Below are 9,668 nucleotides of genomic sequence, written 5' to 3'. Positions count from 1 at the left end.
GTTTTCCTCTCACCACAGCTGTGTGCCCACCTGGCAGGGGAACGCTGGTTTCCCCGCCAGCCCCAGGGATGTTTTCCAAGCACGTGCCTTCGGTCATCCCGTTGACTGCTCAAAGTTCTTGTCCCCGCTGCTGCTCTTCAGCGTGTTTAAAACACGAATTGTTTGCAAACTCCTCAAGTCCTCCCCGTGTTGCTTTTAGCTTCTGACCTGCGAGTGGGCTTGCTCATCTCCTCCAAGGTGCGTCCCACTGGACTTTCTGACGTCTCGCTCTGCCCGAGGCAGAGCCCGTTCTCCTGGGAGCACCTCCCTCTGCTCATCTCTTGCCATCCCAGGCTTGTCCCCAGCCCTCCTTCTGCTCAGGGTGTTGTCTCTCATGTTTCTCACTTGTTGAGGCCATAGGTCTGTGTTTCTAAAACTTGCTGGATAGGGGCAGCCGTCGCTAGAGTTTGTTTTTTGCCCATTTCTGTCTGCACTTTCCTATGTGAGACGTTGATTCCTGGCTGGGGGCGGTCACCTTGATTCTGCAGACACCTTCTGTCAGGGGAAGGTCTCATCCCACAGGAGTCTCTGGGGTTCATGGTTGAGCTGTTGAGGTTCAACCTCAGTTCTTAGGGCTTCCAGGGGGTTCCAAGCTCCTGCTGTCACTGCTGGGTGACCTTGCAAGAGCAGTGTCCCTGCTTTCCCCTCTCTCCCTTTGTCTGAACATCTGCTCTCTCCAGGTTCCAAATTACCTTGTCTTCTCCCTAGTCATGCTCTGTCTCCCAGCAGTCAGGGGCCTGGAGGAGCTGGCCCTGCCTGTCCCCTCTCCAAAGTCCTTGTCCTTGCCCTCCTGGAGCTTCACCCTCTCCCCGCATTGCCCAGACCCTCGTGGAGGCAAGTGGGAGTTTGGCCCCCTGAGGGCTCCTGCGAAGCGCTTCCCAGCGCTGGCCTGTCTCTATGGCTGCTCTGTTGTCAAGGCTGTGGGAGTTGTTGTTTGGTTTTTTTTTTAACCAGATCTGTGCCTCAGCCTGATTTTTTTTTTTTCCCCATTTTTTTAACATCAGAGGGGCGTATGTGATCCCTGTGCCTTTGTTCTCAGTGCAGCTACATCTTCTCTCCTCCCCTCCTTCCCGACCCTTCCTCCCAGCAGCTGCTGGACCCGCTGCCCCTCGTGGGCCCATTACTTGGCAGAGGGACGGGAACCTCAGGGCTATTCCATTTCTCTAAGCTCTGTGAGCAAACTCAGCCCCGTTGAGACTTAACGTGCCCATGTTGAGGGAGAGCTGAGGAAGACCACCCCGATGTGGACACTGAAGATCTGTGTGGGGACGAGCCCCTGAGGCCAGATCCCCCTTATGCCACTGTTCACAGATTGATTTTCTGTTTTTTTCCCTCTCCACGCACAGGGACGATGCGGGCCATCCGCAGGCACCTCTTCCCCGGGGACTCTGCTGCCGGGCAGGGCATCGTCTGGGAGTGGCAGAACGACGAAGGCGGGTGGTCTCCCTACGAGATGAAAGTCTGTGTCTTCCTGGAGCAAGCCCGGGCCACCAACCACCAGCGAGTGGATCTCGGACCCTTGGGCTACAACTATGACGTTGACTTTGCCGCTCAAGTCCAGACCAACAAGACCACGAGGTTTCGCCGCAGCGTTCGGAGGCGCCTGGACGCCCCGTACCCAGTGTCGGCCTCTCCGGCACCCCTTCATGCCACGGGGGGGGCTTGTTCTTGCCAGCAGTGCTGGCTGAACGCTGGGACTGGTCCCATCACCACGCGCTACCGCCACTCCATGAGCAACTTTCCCAACTCCTCCGCTACCGCTCAGGTTCCGGGTAGGACAGCGTTGGCGAGTTCTTCCGGCATCGGCTTCGTACCCTATAACAAACCGACCTTGTCTGGAGCGAGGTCGACACCAAGACTCAATGCACAGAGCACCTTGGCTTTGCCTCACGCCGGAGGCCCTGGCACGGGGCCATCTGCGTCGAACGGAGTCAGGTACAGGCCTTAATTCACCTCGAAATACCAGGCAGGTGTCTGAGAGACCTGCTGTGCTCAGGTGTCTGAGAGACCTGCTGTGCTCAGGTGTCTGAGAGACCTGCTGTGCTCAGGTCTTCGTTGTCCAGAGCCTCTCTGTCCCAGAGGACTGCACAAGGGTCTTCTCCCTCGAAGGAGAGGGAGGTTTGTGCTTCTGTTTTCAGGACAGTGGGTGAAAAGGCTTCTCCTCTGTTTTCTCCTTCTGTTCTCCTGCTTGAAATACAGTCCCTGCCTACCAGTGTCCCTGAACCACTGGAAAAACAGTTGAGTTGAGATTCTACAGGTCTGAGAAAATTAATAGTGATTGGTGGTATTCTGGGTTATGCTTAGAAACAACTTTGAGGGAGACTGAGCGGTGAAAGGTGTCGACACCCTTATTTAATTCAAAGTATGCAGTAAACATAGAGTGGGAAAGAGCGTTCGAAGCTCTTCCCCTTCGAGAAGGGAGCACGGGGCTCACTGTGTGTGTGCTGAGACCTCCCAAGTTCTCTGATGGAATCAGAAAGCTCGTGCTGGATGTTTTTAAGGTGAACAAGCAGAAAAAAAGCCCAACCCCTAAGACATAGATTTGATCATCCATTGTGAAGACGTTTAGAAAACCAAATCATTAAATCACTTTCCCCTTCTACTGATCCCTTGAACCTTGTTCGTCCGTCTCCATATGCCCTCAGTGGGGTGACACCAGCAACCTGAGCGATTTATTTGGCTAAATGGTGGCGCAGAAAGGAGGTGCCACGGTGGAAGAGGTTCCTTTTGCACGTGTCGAGGTGCTGTTGCGGTGTTGGAGGACTGGAAGCGAGAGCAGGTCTGTCAGGAGGTTTTAAATCCAGTTCAGCCTCACCTTGTGAGGGTTTTGCCATGTCCTTTCCCTTCATGTGAGCGCCGGAGAGAGGGACTTGCCGGGGCTGGTTTATCCGTCCAGGCCACCCTGAGTAAATACAGAGATACAACACGTCAAGGGGTGTGGAAACACGTTGCGCTAATGACACGGGTTGCGGGGGTTTGAAGGTATTTTGACTCTCGTTTGTATTCCCTTAGTGTTGTCCCAGGACTTTGCCCCTTGGGGTTCATCTCGGTGAAACGACTTCCCGCCTCCTGTTCCTCTTTCACACAGTCTTTTTCTGGTGCCTTCTTTGCACCTGCTGATTTTTTGTGGCGTCTTAAGCACCTGTGATGCTTCTCTGTTCCAGTTACTTTCGAATAGGGCTGAAGGTCAGACCTCGCTCTTGCTGTCTCCCGAAGAAGCTGCTGGATTCCCCCCCTCTCACCAGAGGCGCTGGTGGGTGCGTGGGGCTGCTGAGACCCCCCGTCCTTCCCCAGAGCCTCAGCCTGATCTGCAGGATGGGAACATCAACAAATGAAGAGCCAAATGCTGAACCACAGATCGCAGCCCGGGGGCAGGCGGCAGCTGGAAGCTCACTCAAACGGACCCCGGAGAAAGGCACGACGAGGATGTGCATCAGTGGCTCTTTGTGGTGATGCCTGGGTCTCCAATCCTTTTGGAACCGCTCGGGATGGCTTTTCCCCATCAGCCCTGTGCTGGGTTTGAGTCCAAATGGGTGGCTGTAATCGCTCCTGGCTGGAGTTACAGCCTCCGGCTGCTGCAACCCGTGTTCCAGCTGTAAATACTCCAATTTCTGCGGATTAAGGGAAACCTGAGTAGCAAACTCTAACAATGTGTTTCATTTAATTCCTAAGCCCAGGATGTTCCTGGGTTATTTTATCCCCTGCGTTCCTCGTTGTCCCCCTCGGCTGGACCTGGAGGAGGTTTTGTGATGAATCGCTGATTATCCTGCTGCAGCTCTGGGTGCTGGTTGTGCCTACAGATAACGCAGGCAGCCTGGCGGGGGGAGGATTTTGTTTAAAAGAGTGGGGAACACGGAGGTGCTAGGTCCTGGGGAAGGATTCTCACAGCGTCGTGGTGTCCCTAACAAGGTGCCACATCCCCAGCTCTCCCCTGGGGAACCTCCAGCAAACAGGGCAGTGGGAGAGCGGGAGCTGCGGTGTGTGTGCCGGGACAAAACCGGGCCAGGGAGGAGGAACAGAGACTGGGAAGTGTCCGAAGGATCTGGACATTGACTTCCTCATGTTCAAGCACAGCCTGAACGTCTGCCTGGGAGTCAGAGGCACCAGCTGGTCGGAAATCGTCCGTGGGGAGCCAAAGCAGTGGGAGCCGGCATCCTTCCCTGTGACTTCTTCCCCTTCCTCCAAAACCCCAACTGCACACCCAGGGTAGGCTCTGAAAAGTGTTTTCTACCTGGATTTTGGCAGCATTTCCTCCCAGGCCTGCACAGGCAGCGGTGTGCCAGAGGATTTCATCAGTCTCGGGGACCGGGCTTTCTGCAGATCCGGACGGCATCGTGGCACGTGGCAGGAGTGAGGTATCGAGCCAACGGGTCGGCACATCCCAGGATGTCGTTAGCAAGATGCCGCCAACCGAATGCGTGCGTTGAGGCCCGTGAGAAAGGAGAAGTGTTTGGTTTCTTTGCTGTCGCCACATCGGTTTGCTCAGAGCTTCTAGCTGTCAGAGCTGACACACTTTGCACGAGGATGGTGGCTCATCAGCAGCTGCTCCCTGGCCGGGCGACAATGTTCTACCTGCAACGTGCTTGTGGCTTGAAAATGCATCAGCTGCTCGTCCTTTCTCTGTATTATCCGTTCTCCATATTATCCATTCTCCATACTATCCACTTCCCTCTGCAAATCTCAAGGGCTTGTATTGCTTCGTAGCAGCTCCAGCTCCGGGGTGACTTGGACTTGAGCTGTGAATGCAGGAGAGAAGAACTTTTCAAGCTTTGAATGAAGAAGTGAAGAACTCTGCCGGTCTCCCTGAAGCGAGGTTACCTCCAATTTGCCTTCTCCAGCCTCTGGAAGCTGGAGGACCCCTCAGTGCCCCTTGACTTTCCTGGCAGAGCAGAGGGTTCAGCTTTGTGCTCTATTTTCACCTCCCGCGGGGAAGTGAGAGCAACCAAGGTGGTGGCTGTGCTTTGTGGTGGGATGATGAAGGACAGGCTCTTTGGTGTCGGAGTCGCAGGCTGGTGGAGGGTCTCTGCTGGTAGCCATCATGTGAAGAGGATCATAGGAGCAGAGATGAAGAGGCTGAATCGGGAGAGAAGAAAAAGCCACAAAGAGGAGTGATGGCATCCGCTCCCCTTTGAAACTGAGGGGGGAATTTCCACTGCCTTCCATGGGTTTGAACTGGGCTGTAGCAAGAACGAGCCCTTGCAGCATTTGTGGACGTTGCAGACCCTCGGGCAGCGGTGAGGAAATCCCCGCGTCTGAAAGAGGCGGAAGGGAAACCTCTGTGGGCTGGGGGAGCGGATCTCAGCCAGGCTGCCAGGGCCGCGGTGCTGAGCCGGGGTCCTGCCCACGGCTGCTTTGGGGAGCTCAGGCCCGCGCAGGAGCCGGTGTCAAACTGCAGCAAGGGGAGAGAAAGAAGGTGGGGCCGCGTCACTTTGTGTCACTCACAAACCTCTCCGGTCGTGGGAATGTGGACAAAGTCTTTAGCGAGGCTGAGAGGAGGGGACCTCTACCCGTGAGGCTGCTGGGGACACGGTGGCAGCTCTTGCATCCTGGCTGGAGGGATTTGGGTTCCCCCGCGGGAGCGGGTGGCATTTGAGTGCTTGACCACCTTAATCTCAGTGAGTGCCTCAGAAGCTCCTGACATAATTTGGGGTATTTTGGGGTGTCCTTGGAGGTGGCTGGCTGATGCGCTGTGATTGAGCCTGCATCCATCCCGTGATTCCTGCTCTGCTCGTGTGGATCCAGCTTGCTTTCTCCTCTGGGGACCCCTCATCGGCTTTTCTGCTCCTGCTCACTCTCTTCTCCCTAACTCCTGCTGCCAGCACGACCCTGCATGTCCCAAACCAGCTCGAGGTGCAGCTGCAGCGCTGAGAAACGCTGCAAAACAAGTAGGTAAGGGACCCTGAGGAGATGTTTGGTGTCCAGATCCTTCTGATTTCCACAGGAAAGGTGGGTGCCAAACTCTTCTAAGTCATCTTTAACCTTTCCTGCCTTGTTCCCACACTTTGCCATCACCCCTTGCAGTGCAGGGAGAGTCATGGCTCGGTTCTGTTCAGCCCAGGGCTGCAGCTGCGTCTGCTTGAGCACTTCTCTTGGCCTTTCTCTGCCTCAGTTTCCCCATCTGGAAAACAACAGGGAGTGAGAATGCTTCCTTCCAGCCATCCAGCTGCAGGGCTTTGGTGGGCACTGCTGCTCTGGCTGGAGACCATGTCACCTGGAAGATTTAAGATGAATGTTGCTGCGTGCTCGTAGAACTATTTGGGTTGGAAAGGACCTTAAATCACCTCCTTGCAACTCTCCTCCCACCAGGGAGGTGGTGGAACAGCAAGAACGGGGCTGGATCACGGGATCCAGAGCAGGGCAGGACAGCAGGTCGACCAGCAAGAGGAAGGGATGGGTCAGGCCCAGCAGCCAACCGGGAGGAGATGGAGTTGGAGCTTGGAGCTTGGAGATGGGTAAACCTACCAGAGAGCTCTGGCAAGGACCAGCCTCCTCAAATCAGGGTGGTGGACGCGGGCTGCGTGGGTGGAGCAGTCCCCAGTGTGTGGTGGTGTAGCCGTGCTGTTGAACCTCTCCTTGTCTCTTCTCTCTGCAGTCCCCCGGACCTGCCGGTCAGGATGTCCAAGCCCAGCAAGGTGCAGCAGGCCCTGGCAGGTGTCCCTGGCAGGTGAGAACCCAGAGAAGCATACGCTCCGTCTGCGCCCAGCTCCCTCAGTCGGCTCTCCCTCGCGTTTGGGGGTCTGGCCCCAAAGACCTTTCAGGGAGCAGATTTCGGAGGGGAAACAGGATGGTCAAACCTCAGTAACTGTTTTTCTTGTTGGTGCTGGTCCTGAGGTTCTCAAAACAGGTGGGACCTTTTATATTTCCTCTCGCGTGGGTGTGGGGAGCACACAGGGGCCGGACTCGGTGGGATTCGCTGCCGCTGGCCGGGGTGAAGCCGGTGAGGGAACGGTCTGGGGCGTTGAACGTGATTTTACGCATTTAAGCACCGGTGCGTTCACTCTGTTTGGCTCACTCAGCCTCGGGGTGCTGTGCCGGAGCGAGGGGTCTGCTCCGCACCAACACCCAGCGCGCCTTCGAAGCCGTGTCGGAATGCGGTGACCCCCAGGCACCCCAGGGCAGCCGGATCTTGTGGCCAAACCAGCTCTGCTGAGGGTTCTGGGTCACCCTGGGGAGATCCCTTCACCCTCCTGCGCCCCTGTTGCTGTCGTGTGAGACCTGGGTCTCGCAAACCGTGATTTTGGTTGTGGGATGGGATGGTTTTAGTAAAAGCATCGATTCTGTGTGTCAAGAATCATAGAATCATAGAATGGCATAGGCTGGAAGGGACCTTGAAGGTCATCTAGTCCAAGCCTTGAGCAGGTTCTGGAGTGTTTTCTGTACTCAGACCTTACTCAAAGGAGGTGTGGAACGCGGTGGGCACTGCGTGGGGTAGTTCTGTGGACCATGTGGGCTTTGCGTGGGGGATCTGTAGGCACCGGGCGCAGGTTCTTTACTGGTCCCGTGTTTGAGACAGAAAATAGTCTTGCAGACAAAGCCGGGCGATGCTTCCTGTCCCAGCTCCTTCTCCAGCTGCGCGTGGGGCAGGCACGTCGTTTCTGTCTTCAGCCAACGCGCTCTGACATCCTCTGTCCGCAACTCGGCTGAGCCGAGGCTTGGCTAAAGAAAATCCGTACAAATCCCAGCTTTGGCTGTGACGGGCTGCGGGGGGTGCTGGCGAGTCTCCGTAGCTTTGGGACGTGGTCCGAGGTAACTTTGGGGGAAACTCTGGGTTTTTGGATTCCCTGCTGCCGGTCAGCATCGTTGTTCGTAGTTCTGGCGACGGCCTTTGCGGGTGGAAAATCCCCTCCTGGGAGAGCGGAGGTTGCCTTTGGTGTCAGTTCAGCAGCGATGTCCCACCTTGGAGATGTTGTGACAAACACCACGTGGTCGGCCCTGTCGCTCTCCGTGCTTCGGGGAGCCGTGGGGCTGGGGGTCAGGTCGGCTTTGTGCGGGAGCAGCTGAACTCCGGTGAGGGAGAGGACCTTGTCCCTCGGCTGGGTCAGTACCCGAGGAGCCCCAAAGCTAAGAGAGTCCTGTTCACACACCCCAGAAGTCCCTGGACCCCTTGTGCTGCCTCCAACCCCGCTGCCTCTGGGATGTTCCGTGTCCTCTCCACCAAGGGCCTGGGTTTTGGTTTATTTTACCATTGTTTGGGGATTATTATTTTTTTATTTATTTTCTGCGAAAGGTTCGAGTTGTCCTTAATATTGTCCTCCCCATTGTTTCCCCCGCATGTTGGTCCCCGCCGTAGGCGTGACGGCTGTCCTGATGTCGGCCGCTGGACTCCCCGTGCCCCTCGCCCCCGCGCCGCAACCTGCCAGCACCCAAAAAGCCACTAAAAAACACAGCTCAGTTAAGGAGGGGAGAAAAGTGTCCAAGAAAGGTAGTTGCTGCTCAAACTCTCGATACTTGCTTCCACCTCCTTCTCTTTACCTCTCTGCGCTCGCTCTGCCTGCCTCCCTCCTCTTGCCTGCCCCCTGCGCTCTTGGCTCTTCTGACCTGACCAGCGATGCTCGTCCCACCGAGGGGAGGAGCGGGACACGTCTCCTCTGCCTGCGCGGTCTCTCCCAGGCTGGGCAATAGGATGAAGTGGACCCAGTCCCGTAGTAGCTCCACATGTTACTGGTGGTGACTAAAGCTGGAGCAGCCCTGTTGTTCCCTGTGGATGTTGAGAAACCCTCCCCACTTGCACTTTCTTGTAGCCCTGGTCTTCCAGAACCTTCTCTGACCCATTGGTGGGACAAGGCTGGGAGCTGAGGGACCACCGAGGGGAGTATTTGACCCACACGTGCTCACAAGGGGAAGTTTGCTCCTGAGCCGTGCTCGTCACGGCTGCATTGTGGGCAGAGGAGGATCGAGCAGGCCCCTGAGTCAGGAAGGGTTTCCAAGGTGGGACTGAAGAGGATTTGTTGCCCCACCTGAGGTAGGACCTTTGTTCTCTCTTGTATCTCAATGGCTTCCTGCTCCCTCACCCGTGCAGCACCTCTGGGCTCCTCGTTCAGAGCCTGGACCATGTCCCAGGACTCTGCAGGGGGTGGTGTAGCCACAGGGGTTGTTTGCCAGCCCTGGCACAGGTGTCCTGGGATGCTTCCCCCTTCGGATAAGCAAAGTGGGAACTAGAGGTGGGGCAAGGGGATGCTTGTGTCTGAGAAAACAGGGAGAGCCCTGAGGTGGAGGGAGGAGGCTGCTGGGGAGCTCGCTGGTGCTGGCATCTCCTTGGAATCCGTGCTCGATGGGGGAGCGAGGTCTGAACGTGCCCAAAGGAGGCAGGAAGGGTGGTAGGAGGAAAATAGAAATGAAATGTGCGTGGAGGTGTCTTGCAGAAATGTGTTACAGAGGGAGCAGGAAGGAGGAGGTGGAAGCGTCAAGAAGGAGGGAGAGAGAGAGTGTGGAGCAGGACGTGTGACGGGGAGGAGGGACAGGGCAGCAGAAGTGGTAAAGGACTGAGGACGCAGCACCCAGAGCTGCTGAGCCTCACCACGCGCAGGGCTGGGTGTGCTCAGGCAGGGCTGGTGGCAGGGGGGGCCTGGGACCTCCCTGCCAGCTCCTCAGTGCTGCTTGCGGGGCCAGGACACCTCCAGAGAAGCGGA

The 9,668-nt window shown here is 56.6% G+C and overlaps 1 protein-coding gene across 1 annotated transcript; it reads left to right on the top strand.

Annotated features, from left to right (window-relative positions):
• Positions 1–1,385: 1,385 nt before the first annotated feature.
• Positions 1,386–8,461, top strand: LOC104279600 (probable E3 ubiquitin-protein ligase DTX2; the record flags this gene model as incomplete). Its single annotated transcript, XM_009876937.1, has 3 exons — positions 1,386–1,974; positions 6,632–6,690; positions 8,330–8,461. Coding segments are annotated over 3 exons (780 nt in total), but the record flags the coding sequence as incomplete, so codon positions are not given.
• Positions 8,462–9,668: the final 1,207 nt, after the last annotated feature.

The sequence above is a fragment of the Apaloderma vittatum genome, unplaced genomic scaffold (assembly GCF_000703405.1).
Source record: "Apaloderma vittatum isolate BGI_N311 unplaced genomic scaffold, ASM70340v1 scaffold29149, whole genome shotgun sequence".
In the NCBI taxonomy this organism is placed as follows: domain Eukaryota; kingdom Metazoa; phylum Chordata; class Aves; order Trogoniformes; family Trogonidae; genus Apaloderma; species Apaloderma vittatum.
This window is presented reverse-complemented; position numbering and strand designations above follow the sequence as displayed.